The sequence below is a fragment of the Gadus macrocephalus genome, chromosome 1, assembly GCF_031168955.1.
Source record: "Gadus macrocephalus chromosome 1, ASM3116895v1".
Lineage (NCBI taxonomy): Eukaryota > Metazoa > Chordata > Actinopteri > Gadiformes > Gadidae > Gadus > Gadus macrocephalus.
Genome location: NC_082382.1, coordinates 25,711,494 through 25,728,035, shown reverse-complemented (window position 1 = coordinate 25,728,035; position 16,542 = coordinate 25,711,494). Strand labels below are relative to the sequence as shown.

Here is a 16,542-nt window from a genome sequence, read left to right as displayed (position 1 = left end):
AGTATATAGGACTGCTATGGTGATAGTTGCAGGGAACCTCAAGATTCAAGATGGTTTTATTGTCATATGCACAACAATTACAGAGCAGTCGCTGGCAATGAAATTCTTTAGTCTTGTCTCTCAGAACATCATGTTCCAGGCTTGCAGGGCCTTGTTATTGCCTTGTTATTTTCCCAGGGACTTTATCAGCAGGACAAGAAGGTCCAAAGGGCCTTATAGTGGGTCCTTCCAGAGCTCCACTGCCTTTGAATTTCACAGGTTAAGGGTTTGGTGCGACAGGGAGCCCCTTCTCAGTTAGCCATTTATCCAATCCACTGTTTGATTGCATATTTTAATGTAATCATACCGGTAAACGGGCTTTTTATTACTGCTCAATAGTAGTAATGACAATCCGATACTTTCTGAATTTTTCCATGCATCGTGATGTGAGCATCTTACAACGATCCCCCCTATAACATCTGAAAATCATATTTCATATTGGATTTATTTATTTAAACCTATGCTGCCTTAACCTTTTCACAAAAACAAGACTGCCTTTTTCGTTCTATCTTGTGTCCTAATCATTTCTACATATCAATTACACTCAATTACACAATCTGAATTACCCTCGCCTTGTCATAATCATTTTATTGCACAGAGACCGAAATTGTTTAGGTGCACATCAGATGGTAAAGCGCCCTGTCTCCGAGGCGGCGAGCCAGAACAGGCGTGGGCAGGACGGCAGAGGGCCAGCTCCATGGCAGGGCGACGCTCTGGTTAGCTGAGCTAGCGGAGCGCTGGAGCTCCTCCTAGGCCAGGACGAGCTGACCTCCTGGTCTGAGCACCGTTCCACTGCTAGTCTGTGGTCGCTGGGGCCCGCCGCTGCCTCCCTGGGGGGCTGTGGCTCGGCCATATCCTATTTGCATTCGTATAATCTGGGATATCTTCATGGATTTACAAGAGTTTATGAATCATAACTGTTGGGGGATGGGTTGAGGAGGACGATGATCCAATCTGTGCTTGTTATTTGCACCCCTAATGGACACCGTGAACCACGATCAAAGACAGCATCGGCCCGACTCCCAGGATTATTTCACACCGCTTCCATTTCTCGTGTCCTGCGACCTGGCGAGTCGATAAAAAGGGAGCATCCCGTTAAGGGATTAGGTGTCGGTAGTTTAGCGTACTGTGTAACAGGATTGCGCTGCGTTCCTGTATACCGTGCTGCTGCTAGCTCAAGGGCCTGCCATCTGCTGCCGCACGCGCCATCCTGATTGGCTGCCTCCCTTCCTCTATCTGAAGGCCACATGTTTGGTCTTGAGGATTTTCAATATTGAAACGAAAAGCTCTGATAAAAAGTTGGACTTTGTATCTTTTTTTGGGGGGTAATCTGGAAGGCCTTAACGTAAGGCGGACTGACAGCCTGTTTCTCATCAGTATGCCACAACTCCTGCTGTCGGACTGTGTTTCTGGGGGTCCAACTCCTGCTGTCGGACTGTGTTTCTGGGGGTCCAACTCCTGCTGTCGGACTGTGTTTCTGGGGGTCCAACTCCTGCTGTCAGACTGTGTTTCTGGGGGTCCAACTCCTGCTGTCAGACTGTGTTTCTGGGGGTCCAACTCCTGCTGTCAGACTGTGTTTCTGGGGGTCCACCAAAGCTGCTCTTTGTTTAGAGGGTTTCAGTTAAATAGTGTCCATAACCCTCATTAAGCCCCACAGTACAAAACAACGACGTGTTGGAGTCAAACTGGTTTGGTAGCCGCCCGGGGGCGAACAGAGATAATCCCACTCACTGTTGGCTGTTATTACTGAATTCAGAAACAAACATCACTTTACTTTACACTTCTGAGGCTGAACACCAGGCAGACCTAGAAGAGAGTCAGTCCATGAACACACACCGCTGGATGCATGTAGAAATGTTGTTTCTGTATCCAAAGTTTTCTGTCTGTCAAGAAAAGTGAGAAAGCGTTTGAAGGAATAGGCTTCTTGCCCATCCACACATCAAATTAAAACGGTTGTTTTCAACTCCCTACACACAGATTCTGTGTGTAGGGAGACAAATCAGTAAATGCTGATGCTGTGGTCTTTAATCCAGCATACTGTTGACATCCAGGTGTTCCTTTACCTGAGGACGACGGCCCCCTCTGCCAGAGGCTTCAAAGGAGTGGAAGGCCGGGTCTCTCTTGCTTCTAATAACGCTGGTATTTTGGCTGCATGGGTGATTACATGTTTCATCTAAAGCAGAAGGAAGGAGCTGGCATTGTGCCAACCCGTTTAATAACCCCAAAGCTGGGGCAGGGCAGCGCTCTTCTGGAATTGATCAGCTACTTCAAAGCTCCCCTCCTCGCCTAATCACCAACCCACCTTCACACCCAAGCTTATTGCACCTTTGAGGACTAACCAGTTGGACTATAATGGAGCTATAATGGAGTTATTTGTGCAATAGCCTCTGCTATCCTCGTATTCAGATTCTCTCTTAAGTTATACCATCATGTTATAGCTAAAATAGCATTTTGTGTAGCCTATCTTTGTTTCCATGGCTTCTCAGCATCACTTCACCAGAACAGAAGTTGCCCTCCCCGTGGAGGGAGGATGAAGCCTTCTGTCAAGGCCCTTGTTGGTAATTTCACACAATTGATGTGCGTTTTTCACGCATTGGACTCCATTGTGCTTGCTTGACATTTCACAGTTGGAGTCTGTGAGCCAGACTGGCCTGGGTCTGTTAAAGAGAATCCTCCGCAGTCATCCACTCCTCAGGTCATCTGTTCTGTTCTGTTCTGTCTGGGTGTGTGTAGCTCTTAGCTCTCCGCTGAAGCGCGTCCCATTTATCCGCGAGACAGTCCGGTAATGGGAACATACCTCAGAGTGTTCCTGTGGATGTACATTAGTCTAGTTCCCCATTCCCCCGCAATGCCTGTCACTATGGTGACCCCCAACAAGGCCCTGACTGGCACATCTGTCTCAACAATACCGCAAATGAGTCATATCTGACCTTTTTACTACGAATCACGCTGGTGACATTTACAAATGTTACACTATGGTTCTAACAGGAACTGCCATCCTGCCAGAGAGACGGGGCTTTGCTAGGCAGCGCCCACGGTGGTGTGGGTTCAATAGGTTGTCACAACACCCAGAACCAATGGGGCTGTCCGGAGCGTGTGGCCCGGCGAACCTATAGAGGCTGAGGCAGATTAGTGTCTGGACCTCTCTAGAAACAACCGGAGCACTCAGATTTCACGGGCAAATTGAATGAATCCTTCCCATTGGTACTGCGGGAACCGTTTAACTCGATTTTCATAGAAAGAAGATTGACCTTCTGAAGTTCTAAGGCACTGTAGCCTGTCGTTTTAACTGTGGCCATCGGCTGCTGTCGCCTTGTAATCTAGAGCACTTTAATGGTGTTGAGATGGTATCACGTTCTCATCGTGTGTTCACTTCATAGCCATGTGAGATAGGCGGTAGACAGGTTCTTCAGAGGTGCCAGACTGTGTAATTGCAACTGGAGATGATTGAAATCTGTGCACAAATCCTAATGCAAATCATTAACGATTCCTCAAGCCTCATGTTGTAGTTTCAAAATCAAGAGCAGCCTTGACGGTCTGGACTCTGGCTGGCAACGGGACAAATTATCGTTTTATTCAGTTAATGTGGTTCATTGCAAAGGGCTCAATAATTGTTTAACTCAATCATTCTCTGAATTATGCAGCGCCTATCAAAGCACTAATATGTTTTGCAGAAATTGGATTTGGCTGACAGCATTTTTACTCTTTTAATAAAGAGAACCTCTTGTCATCATGTATTTACTGCTATCGCATTAGAGAACTGTAATAGCCCTGCAGTTGTGCTTAATGTCAATGTTCAGAAAAGCTAGTTTAAGGTTTATAATTACATTTCATTCAATGTTTTACAGATCTCCCCCAATGAAGCAATCCAAGGCAACAATGCTTTGTCCTGCTCAGATGCGTAGATGTTCTGACTGTTTCATATGCTAATATTAAAACTCTTTATACACAGATAATACGCATGATTAATAATATTGTTATGAATACAAATAATGACTCTTAAGCAAATAAGGACTCTCATCAGGCTGATGTCCATTTACTATGCTAACTTTGTAATTCTAATAATACGTTTATAACGTATCAGGAGGTCGGTAGGTCAGTCCAAGGTGCAGCCCCTGTGATATTAACGCAGAGCGTTGTTCTTCCACGCTGTCCATCACTCCACGGGTGAGGACATGCACCTGATTGGCCCAGCAGCCTCCGCTCAGCAGCCTGCTCAGCAGCCCGCTCAGCAGCCCGCTCAGCAGCCTGCTCAGCAGCCTGCTCAGCAGCCTGCTCAGCAGCCCGCACAGCAGCCTGTCCGCCTCACACAGCATCATCGTTAGGCCGACGGGCCGGGCTGCCCGTTGACATGGCGATGGAGGAGGCTCCCACGGTGACGGGGGGAGGGGGGGGAGGGGGGGGGGGGGGGCCGCAGGGTGATGGGGGTGATGATGCCGCTTCGTCTCGTTCAGGGGTCCGAAGTCAAAGCGGCCATGATGAGCCAAATTCGTCGTCATGCCGACGAGGGCGCTGTCAGAGCCGGTTGTGTAACGCGTGGGCTCAGCTGTTCTCGTATCCGGGAACATTACAGTACCTGGCACAGCTGGCGCCGTCGCCATGGTAATAATCCATCTCTGATGGAGGCGGGCTTCTGTATCTGTTGAGGAAGCAGGAGTTGCAGCTTTGCAGGTTCTTCAGGGTGTACGGCTGCATGACTTTGGGTCTCACATGAATCTACACGCAGGCATGGCAGCGTTTACAGCTGTGCAGTGATGCAGAATAGGAACTGTGTCTTTTTAGTGTTCAGATCGTGTTCTCCAATACCACAGACCGCATGCTGTCATCGTTTCTGTCCACCTGCGAACACCGTTTCTCCGGCTGCTGTCTCATCTGAAGCCTGTGTGTAGCAGTTTGTCGCAGGAAAGGGGACATCTGAACGCCCTTGGGTTTTAACCAGCTATTATCAGGAGGTGGTACGGCATTGACAAGGGCAGCGGCCGCTGATCGATGGCCGGTTATGGCCGGTTTGAATGTTACTGCAGGGAGTGATGTCCAAAATGTCTTTCACCACCGAGGTCAGTCGGACCCGTCCATCCGTCACAGGCCTTCCCCGACGAGGTACCGTCTAATCACCGCTAATGAGCGCCCTTCTCTCCCCCCTGCAGTGAACAAGCACAAACCATGGATCGAGACGACGTACCACGGCATCGTGACGGAGAACGACGACAAAGTGCTGCTGGACCCGCCCCTCATCGCCCTGGACAAGGACGCACCGCTGCGCTACGCAGGTGAGGGAGCCGCCGGCGCCACGTCCTCAGGCCTCATCAGGGCCTCAGGCCTCATCAGTCCTCAGGCCTCATCAGGCCTCAGGCCTCATCAGGGCCTCATCACGTCCTCAGGCCTCATCAGGGCCTCATCACGGCCTCAGGCCTCATCAGGCCTCAGGCCTCATCAGGGCCTCATCACGTCCTCAGGCCTCATCAGGCCTCAGGCCTCATCAGGGCCTCAGGCCTCATCAGGGCCTCAGGCCTCATCAGGGCCTCAGGCCTCATCAGGGCCTCAGGCCACATCAGGGCCTCAGGCCTCATCACGGCCTCATCACGGCCTCAGGCCTCATCAGGCCTCATCAGGCCTCATCACGGCCTCAGGCCTCATCAGGCCTCATCAGGGCCTCAGGCCTCATCACGGCCTCAGGCCTCAACCCGGCCTCCGGCTCTCTCACCCTTCATCCTCAGCCAGTTGGGAAACATAAAGGCCCCAACTCACCAGCACGGCCCAGTTCCCCTCGCTGGGAATACATTATTTATAGTTATCACTTATTAGTATGCGTTTTTTTCTGTGTCAAGAACACAGAAATACTTTGCTTGGCCAGTTTTGTATTTGTTTACTTCGTATTGATGTTAGACTCATCGGAGACGGTGAGTCATCTGAGTATATTAAACATTGATATTAAACTTAACTTCAATAAGATATAGGAAAATTCAAACACTCGTTTATTTCCTCCAGTTCTGGGTTTCCCATTAAAAGGCTTCTTGTACATCAGCCTGGATGTTGAACACAGCGCTGTATACAGCTGGCGCGCAGATCGCCCCTTTTGATATGCAGATCAATCCCAGCTCCCTTTAATCTTATTCCTCCTTCTCAGAGCCTCATTAGAGGGTCTTTGTGCCAGAGCCGAGTTGGACCCTGAAGTTGTTAATCACACCGGCATTGACTTTGGCCAAGTTTCAGAGAACCGCGGCCACAGGGGATTATTTCCCCTTCACCCCATCTCCCGGTTCTGTGATCCTTCCCTAGTCTGCCCTTTCCTGCCCACACCCCCCATGGTACGGCCTACAGTGAGGAGATGACCACACATTACCCCAGACAGTCTTCAGAAATCCGCCAACTGGCTATCCTTTAAACACTGATTGGTAATATCTTAGAAATATAGCTAAAGCCAAGATGTCAAGAGATATATTGAACGCCCCAAATTAATATCACCGGCTTTGATGGGACTATTGTAAAAAGGTTATGAAAAGTTATATATAAAAAACAACAACAACGTGTCTGGATCGATGGCGAGGCGAGCTAAACACGCCAACGATAATATGAGGGGCAGCACTTACACAGACGACACGCAGTGGAGAAACAGAGGCTCCATCAAACACTGTGTCCTTTCAGTGCATGATTTTGGTTTCCTTTCACAGTAAATTAGAGTTTAAAGCGGCTCAGTGCCCCTTCTCCTTTCAGCCGTGTGGCGGTGGGGGGGGGCTCGCTCCCTTTGATGGGCGGGGGGCTTTGCGAGTGGACATGGTGTCCCCTGCAACCCCGGGCCCTTCAAAGGAGCACCGGGCGATCTGGCTTCAGACGGCCGTAGCGGGGCAGGCTGCCTCCTGCCAACCCCCGACCGGCGGCCATTATCGCCGTGCCAACAAACACGGTCCTCACTCAGAGCTGAGCGGGCTGCGAGCTGACTGGCGCTCTGAGCAGGCTCAGGCCGCTGGACCAGGAGCCGGTTTAGCTTTAGTGCAGAGCCGCTTTTAGTTTGTCTGACGGAGCCGGTCCACTGAACATGATGGGGCGACTGGACCGTTTTAAATTAGATTCACACTTTCTCGTGATCTGGCACACGAATCCCATAATACTCTGGTGGCTGGTATCAGCCAGTTCCGACCCAGCGCTATTTGATTGTTGAAAATCCTGAGCAGGAGATTGGCCACTGCTCACGATGTTTAAACTGCTACCTGCTATTTCACCATGCACTGTAATCGTTCACCACACATTGTGCCGCTGAACACTGCCCGACGACAGCCGTGGTCCTGTGTGATGTGGGGGGGGGGGGGGGGGGCTGGAGACGGAGGACGGGCAGCGGGGTTAGTGTGGGAGAACCGGGCGACAGACCCATTAAAACACGTCTGAACTCCCCAAACGCTTGTGAGAGCTGGTCATTAGCGCTGGGAGGGCCATGGACGGTCAGGGGAGAGAGGGGGAGAGAGGGAGGAGGAGAGGGGAGGGGGAGGGCCATGGACGGTCAGGGGAGAGAGGGGGAGAGAGGGGGGAGGAGAGGAGAGGGGAGGGGAGGGGAGGGGGAGGGCCATGGACGGTCAGGGGAGAGAGGGGGAGAGAGGGAGAGAGAGGGGGGAGAAAGAGGAGAGGGGGGAGGAGAGGAGAGGGGAGGGGGAGGGATGGGAGAGGGGGCCCAAAGTTTCCGCTGCATGACTGGTCCCGACACTAATGGGGAAATCCATTTGTAATTGTCTCGGTGAAAACCAAACCCAGGGCTCCAGCCCCCACGAGGCTGAACAGCCGGGCAGAACGGGCGCACGGGAAAATGGAGTCCGGTTGCTTATTGTTTTGTCCCCGATAACGTATTCATTATTCAAGGTGCCTCGCATTGATAATATATCTTTGTTATCCAATGCAAGATAACCATTCCTTGGTGTAAAGCATTAGCAGACGGCCCTTGTAGGATTCAGAAGTGAGGGCCCATCTTGTCTAAGTTCCTTAAATCCAAACTAGCCGCAACATGATTGGCATTTTGTGTGATGTTTTGAACCCTTGCTCAGCCTCTTCTGGTTTGTATGGCTTCATGTGCTCATAATGTTCTTCTCTACCCTTCTCCCTTCTCCCGATGATGAGGATGATGATGATGATGATGATGTGTCAATGTCCTGTGCATTACCTCTGTATGTATCTGTCCTCTGATCCTCTGTGTATAACCTCTGAACCTCTTCCTTCCCTCTGCCTGATCCCGCTCTATCTTCTCTCTGTCCTTGTAGAGAGTTTTGAGGTGACCCTCACCAAAGAAGGTGATGATAGGTTCTTTCTTCTGGCTTGTGCTCAGTTTCCTTTTCTTGATTATTAACCCACTAACGTTAAATAAAGAGCACCCTCACTTCACACGACTTCAACAACTACTACTTCTCCTGTCATGCTCTTTTGATTCCCCTTCTCCCATTTGGTTACTTTTTATAAATCTCTTTGCGTTAAGTTTTTGTTTTCTCACCATTTGAAAAGTTTCCATCACTGGATGAAAAGTGTGTTGTTTTGGGGGTTGGGGGATGAGAAATATCTGTGCATGAGACATCCATTGCAGTTTGCAGACCCTAACAGTTTTTCAGCTGTTCAAACAGTGAACCCAAAAGCTGCTTATTGACCGCAGTTTCTGATCCGGATCTAAAATGGATGCCCAAACCAAACTACAACAGAAGCAATTGGAACTTGAATTGGCATAAAAAAAATAGCATCAAAGACGATGAAGCATATCGCTCTTTCGGGGGTGTTTTTCTCTTTCCCTAAGCTAATGCTGCTGTGCAAAAGAGATAACTGTCATAAGCTCCCCTCCTGGTCTTTACCTTGAATTAATAGCTGCTGAGATTGTTAACTAATGCAAACTCTCTCTGCTGCAAAGTGTTTTTATTTTTGCCTCATGCATCTTTGCCGTAGTGGAAGTCTTTAGCTTATGCGCCACCACTAATCTACACCATAGCATGGCTGCAGTCGTCACTTTCTGTGGATGTCAAGCCAGGTGATATTTCTAACCCCAGTTCTCATCCAGTGGGTATATGTTCCTTGTTTTGACCACTGCTGTTGTACTGATTTGATTCTTTTGACGATTAGACTTTCTTCTCATTGCTTAGACACTTGGGAAGTGAGAGGCTAAATTTGCAATTTACCTGAATATGATGTTGAAGTGAAACTTTTGTTAATCTTTTATCTTCTAGACTTTTCTTTTTATTAGTCTTAAGTGACTTTGTCTGAAATGGAGTCTGATCACCGTAATAACACCCAGTCCACTATTTTTGTAATGTTTTATTAATTTTTTTAATTTTTTTTGGAGATAGTTTGCATCTGCAATTAGTAGTACGTCTTTGTACCCTTTAATTTAGCAGTGTTAGTATCACGCCCAGTTTCTGGGTTTGCTTCAGGGTTTATCTTACCAGTTCTCCTGTCTAATGCCTGTCCATGTTATCTTTTGGGGTGTTTTTTACCTGCATGACTGGATGCCAAGTGGCCTGGAAAGACACTAAGCCATCTATGTAACTAATTGTCCCCCCCCCCGCCCCGATCCCCGTACAGGGCTTTTGGCTTCCTCCACAGACACCACCCGCCCCCCCAATGTGCAACACCCCTGGCTGCCAAAGCTCTTTGGCTGATCTTTATTTTGTCTGCGTGAAGTTGCCGTTTGCTGATAAGATCCTTTTTTCTTTTCCGTTTCCGTGTTACTTTTGGATGTAATAACGGTTCAACCGTCGGTCGGTTTTGCAAAACTTTTCTCAGCCAATACTCCTTTGACCTCTTGACCTTGTTCAGGCGAGATCTGCGGCTTCAGGATCCACGGGCAGAACGTGCCCTTCGAGGCCGTGGTGCTGGACAAGTCCACGGGCGAGGGGGTGATCCGCGCCAAGGGCCCGCTGGACTGCGAGCTGCAGAAGGAGCACACCTTCACCCTGCAGGCCTACGACTGTGGAGAGGGCCCTGACGGAGCCAACATGAAGAAGTCCCACAAGTGAGTCCCCGCCCTAACCCCGTAGAGATACAGGATAAATCGCACGCACGCACACGCACACGCACACAGACACCTGCATGCACTCATGTACACACAAACATGCGCGCATCACACACAACACTACAGCCTAAGACATACAAGCACATAAACAAACACACTATCTTCACATATTTCTGTGAAGATAGTTGTGTGTCAATGCAAGTAATATAAACTTATAATAATGATGCAATATACACAAATGATTATTCAAAGAATAATAATTAAATTATAAAGTTAAAAGTTAAGTTCTAAATCCAATTCTAGGCCGGTGAACTCATGTAATGGCATTATGTATTCTACCCCACAATGTCATCGCCCCCCAAAGATAGAAAGTAAAGTATAAAAAGGAGTCCTTATTTATACTTTGTATTCAGTAATAAAGTACCAAACCCTGACTTGCTTTGTATTTTGGCAGACAAAAGCAGTCTAGGGAACCTTCTAGTTATAGCTGGGCTCTGCGGTCCATTACACTGATCAGACGCAGTCTGCCGGCGCAGCCTTCAAGGGGTTTGGAGATAAAATCCTGCCAACTCAAAGTTGTTGGATTAATTGTATTTGCGGTATAGGTAATTAGATGGAGTGAGTTAAGAGGGAGAGATGTTTTATCTGCAGCGCAGGCAAAAGGAGTGGATCAAGTCAATCCTCAAATTTCCATTTGTGTAATTCAAATCTATTTTTGCATGCAACCTTGTATGATATACGTACGGTGACTGAGACATTTATGGAGTTGATGATAATAATAATCCTGCAGATTCCTTTTAGCCTCCCAGAATACCTCCTCCCGTCGTGGCTACAAAGCTAACAGCCACGCACCCACGTCACATGACCCCGATAACACATCTGCCCCCCCCCCCCCCCCCCCCCCACGTCACATGACCCCGATAACACATCTGCCCCCCCTCCCCCCCACGTCACATGACCCCGATAACACATCTGCCCCCCCCCCCCCACGTCACATGACCCCGATAACACATCTGCCCCCCCCCCCCACGTCACATGACCCAGATAACACATCTGCCCCCCCCCCCCCCCCCCCTCAGGGCCACCGTCCACATCCAGGTGAACGACATCAACGAGTACGCGCCCGTGTTCAAGGAGAAGTCCTACAAGGCCACGGTGATGGAGGGCAAGCAGTACGACAGCATCCTGCGGGTGGAGGCCGTGGACGCCGACTGCTCCTTCCAGTTCAGCCAGATCTGCAGCTACGACATCGTGACTCCCGAGGTGCCCTTCACCGTCGACAAGGACGGTGGGTCCCCCCCCCTCCCCCCCGGGTCCTAGTTGTATATTTAGCGCTGGTCTCGGGTTTCGGCGGGTATTGATCGCTGTAATCAGGGGGGCAGCAGGAGCCCTGATCAGGATTCAGAGAGGCGTCTGAGGCGGGAAGGAGGGGGGGGGGTCACCTTGAGAGCCGTGCTGCATGCAGATCCTCTGAACCCCCCCCCCCCCCCCCCCCCCCGTTAAATATTAAACCAGAGGACTGTCGGAAGAACCAAAGAGCCTGCAGAGCCTGCAGAGCCTATAGAGCCTGTAGAGTCTATAGAGCCTGTAGAGTCTATAGAGTCTATAGAGCCTATAGAGTATAGAGCCTATAGAGTATAGAGCCTATAGAGTATAGAGCCTATAGAGTATAGAGCCTATAGAGTATAGAGCCTATAGAGCCTGTAGAGTCTATAGAGTATAGAGCCTATAGAGTCTATAGAGTATAGAGCCTGTAGAGTCTATAGAGTATAGAGCCCATAGAGCCTATAGAGTATAGAGCCTATAGAGTCTATAGAGCCTGTAGAGTCTATAGAGTATAGAGCCTGCAGAGCCTGTAGAGTCTATAGAGCCTGTAGAGTCTATAGAGTCTATAGAGCCTATAGAGTATAGAGCCTATAGAGTATAGAGCCTATAGAGTATAAAGCCTATAGAGCCTATAGAGTATAGAGCCTATAGAGCCTGTAGAGTCTATAGAGTATAGAGCCTATAGAGCCTATAGAGTCTATAGAGCCTATAGAGTATAGCGCCTATAGAGCCTGTAGTCTATAGAGTATAGAGCCTATAGAGTATAGAGCCTATAGAGTCTATAGAGCCTGTAGAGTCTATAGAGTATAGAGCCTATAGAGCCTGTAGAGTCTATAGAGTATAGAGCCTATAGAGTCTATAGAGTCTATAGAGCCTATAGAGTATAGAGCCTATAGAGCCTGTAGAGTCTATAGAGTATAGAGCCTATAGAGCCTATAGAGCCTATAGAGTATAGAGCCTGTAGAGTCTATAGAGTATAGAGCCTATAGAGCCTATAGAGTATAGAGCCTATAGAGCCTGTAGAGTCTAGAGTATAGAGCCTGCAGAGCCTATAGAGCCAATCCTATGGCTTTATAGGCTCTACAGGCTCTATAGGCTCTATACGTCTAGATCAGGGGTCTCAAACTCAATTTACCTGGGGGCCGCTGGAGGCAGATTCTGGGTGAGGCTGGGCCGCATCGTTTTCCACAAAAAAGTACAAATATCCAGTCTTCTCAAGCTTTACTATTAACAGTTCTGTAACATGAATGCTTTTTTGAACATGAATGGCTCTTTTGAACATGAACGACTTTAAAACATGAACCTTCTTCAGAACATGAAGTGTCCTTCTGAACATATGGCTTTTCTTGCCTACTCCTTACTGCCAGAGACCTGGCAGCGCTTCCTCTCACACAGCTCCTGCAGGGCCCATGCAGGGCTTTATATATATTTTTTTTATAAAGCTTGCTGCGCCCAACAACCTTGCGAAGACGGGGTGAAATGTGCAGAAGCATTTTTCACCGCAAACGTTGGTGTGTGTGTGTTAGGGCTTTGACTTTTGCACCAAAATCATATTCGAAGTTAGTTTGTTTATTAATATTAATATTCGAATATATTCGAATATTTATTAATAATATTTTGACCATTAAAAGCCTTCAGTAAGACCTGGATTGGGCTTCGCGAGGTTTGTTTACCGGCGTTGCTATGGTTACCGGTCTTGCGTGTTCCAACGATTTATTAGGTTTCTAATAAATCGCTGTCTAATCAATACTTCATTCACTGCCTCTTCCGTGGTCATTACAATATTATGAATAGACTGTGTCGGGTTCTCCGACGTCTCTCCCTCTTGGCCTGCCCAAAACAAGATCGAAATACATCAGAGGAGTCACACAGGAGAGAACCCGGTCAGGTGCATGGTGTTTGGAAAGAGATACACACAGAAAGGGCGTATCTCCAGCGCACACAGACTTGGGAGAAGCCATACCGTTGGCCTAGCACATTTCACCATCTTATGCAAGGTTTTTGTGCGCAGCAAGCTTTATAAATGAGGCCAACGGGCAAGCGCAGCGACTCGGCAAAAAAAATAAAATAAATAAATAATAATAATAATAATTAAAACGTGCGGGCCGCACTAACACTTAACTTTGATATCAAGTAGGGGCCCACAAAATATCGTCCCGCGGGCCGCAATTGGCCCACGGGCCGCAAGTTTGAGACCCCTGGTCTAGATGCTCAATACAGGCTCTATGCTCTATAGACTCTATTGGCTCTATACTCTATAGAGCCAATAGAGCCTATAGAGTCAATAGAGCCAATAGAGTCTATAGAGCCTATAGAGCAGGGGTGTCAAACTCATTTTAGCTCAGGGGCCACATGGAGGATAATCTATTCCCAAGTGGGCCGGACCGGTAAAAATATGGCATAATTATGTAAAATTAAACATGCTGTGAGCACACCAAACACAGGTTTCCCATTTACTTCCGTGAATAAAAAGGACGATGACCATTTTTCTTGGAAAACTCTGCACTCTGTGTCCACCTTTCGTCTTTTTGACAGAGATATTTTGGGGCAATGAGAGTGCCAAAGCGCATTATGTTGAAAGTATAAGGCAGAACGACAAGGTAGCTCCGGGCTAGCTGCACTACCTGTTTATACTTGCTCCCTGCTCAGCCCCGGTATAAAGTTTGCTTGCTTAACATAATTGCTATTGCGACTTCTAGTGGACACATTAAGAACAGCAGTTTCCTTCATTGAAAAATAGCAGATCATTTTACGTTACATTCCAAAGACTTCCAGTTTTTTATAAAAAAAAAAAAAAAAAAAAAAAACCTTTTTTTTTCTTTTTTTTCTTCTACTTCACAAAATCATCTCGCGGGCCGGATTAAACCCGTTCGCGGGCCTGATCCGGCCCGCGGGCCGTACGTTTGACACCCCTGCTATAGAGCATCTAGAGTCTAGACGTATAGAGCCTATAGAGTCTATATAGTCTATAGAGCCAATCCTATAGCTCTATAGGCTCTATAGACTAGAGTCTATAGTCCATAGCGCCTATAGAGCCAATAGAGCCTGCAAAGCCGGTAGAGTCTGCAGGCTCTGCAGAGTCGGCCTTTTAGGGCTTTGACGGACAAGGAGGCGAGAGGAGAAGAAACCCCTCTGGCGTTGAGGAGCTCTTCTAGTTCAGCCGAGGACAGAGCGTCTAAACGTCAGTCAGAATCCGAGGCGTCCGTCATATCATTCTCGTCACATAATAGCAGAGAGTGCAGGCATCGTTATAAATACCGTACCCGCGTGGGGCGGACGGCTGCCTAGTCGTCGTCCCCCTGCCGTCGCTCACACCCCCCCCCCCCTCCCCAGGCTACATCAAGAACACGGAGAAACTGAACTACGGCAAAGAGCGCATGTACAAGCTGACCGTCACCGCCTACGACTGCGGGAAGAACCGGGCCTCTGAGGACGTGCTGGTCAAGATCAACGTGAAGCCCACCTGCAAGCCCGGCTGGACAGGTAGCCCCCCCTCCCCCTCCCCCCTCCGTTCTGCTCACACACCCTCCTCACACACCCTCTACACACACCCTACACACACCCTCTGTACTCACCCTCTACACACACCCTCTACACACACCCTCTACACACACCCTCTACACACACCCTCTACACACACCCTCTGTACTCACCCTCTACACACACCCTACACACACCCTCTGTACTCACCCTCTACACACACCCTCTACACACACCCTCTACACACACCCTCTACACACACCCTACACACACACCCTCTGTACTCACCCTCTACACACACCCTCTACACACACCCTCTACACACACCCTCTACACACACCCTCCTCACACACCCTCTACACACACCCTACACACACCCTCTGTACTCACCCTCTACACACACCCTACACACACACACCCTCTACACACACCCTCTACACACACCCTCTACACACACCCTACACACACACCCTCTACACACACACCCTCTACACACACCCTCTGTACTCACCCTCTACACACACCCTCTACACACACCCTACACACACCCTCTGTACTCACCCTCTACACACACCCTCTACACACACCCTCTACACACACCCTCTACACACACCCTCTACACACACCCTCTACACACACCCTCTACACACACCCTACACACACACCCTCTACACACACCCTCTACACACACCCTCTACACACACCCTACACACACACCCTCTACACACACCCTCTACACACACCCTCTACACACACCCTACACACACACCCTCTACACACACACCCTCTACACACACCCTCTACACACACCCTCTACACACACCCTACACACACACCCTCTACACACACCCTCTACACACACCCTACACACACACCCTCTACACACACCCTACACACACACCCTCTACACACACCCTCTACACACACCCTCTACACACACCCTACACACACACCCTCTACACACACCCTCTACACACACACCCTCTACACACACCCTACACACACACCCTCTACACACACCCTCTACACACACACCCTCTACACACACCCTCTACACACACCCTACACACACCCTCTACACACACCCTCTACACACACCCTATACACACACCCTCTACACACACCCTCTGCACACACCCTCTACACACCCTCTACACACACCCTCTACACACACCCTCTACACACCCCCTCTACACACACCCTCTGCACACACCCTCTGCACACACCCTCTACACACACCCTCTACACACACCCTCTACACACACCCTCTACACACCCTATACACACACCCTCTACACACCCTCTACACACACCCTATACACACACCCTATACACACACCCTCTACACACACCCTATACACACACCCTATACACACACCCTCTGTACACACCCCTCTACACACACCCTATACACACACCCTCTACACACCCTCTACACACACCCTCTACACACACACCCTCTACACACCCTCTGATGATGGGTTGCGGCTGTGTGAATCCCCAGCACGCCATTGTCCACACGTTACTCAATACCTTTAAGCTGTAGGGTCCGTGTTTAGTGTTTCCATGGGTTAGAGAAAGAGCTCCTGAAGGAAAATATATAAAGGCATTGTGAAGCAGCTCTCTTTAACTGTTGGTTTGCTGCTGAAGTGTCTCATCTCTCTCACTCTCTCTCTCTCTCCCTATCTCCATCTCTCTCTCTCTCTCTCTCCCTCTGTCCCCCT

At 49.0% G+C, this 16,542-nt stretch overlaps 1 protein-coding gene across 1 annotated transcript in view; it reads left to right on the top strand.

The window, feature by feature from the left end:
* Positions 1-16,542, top strand: part of clstn1 (calsyntenin 1) — a 39,936-nt gene that overhangs the window by 8,780 nt on the left and 14,614 nt on the right. The window contains exons 2-6 of the mRNA XM_060060439.1: positions 5,187-5,309; positions 8,283-8,312; positions 9,817-10,012; positions 11,092-11,300; positions 14,672-14,821. Of these exons, the coding sequence (XP_059916422.1) occupies positions 5,187-5,309; positions 8,283-8,312; positions 9,817-10,012; positions 11,092-11,300; positions 14,672-14,821 (708 nt within the window). The remainder of the gene's footprint in view (positions 1-5,186; positions 5,310-8,282; positions 8,313-9,816; positions 10,013-11,091; positions 11,301-14,671; positions 14,822-16,542) is intronic.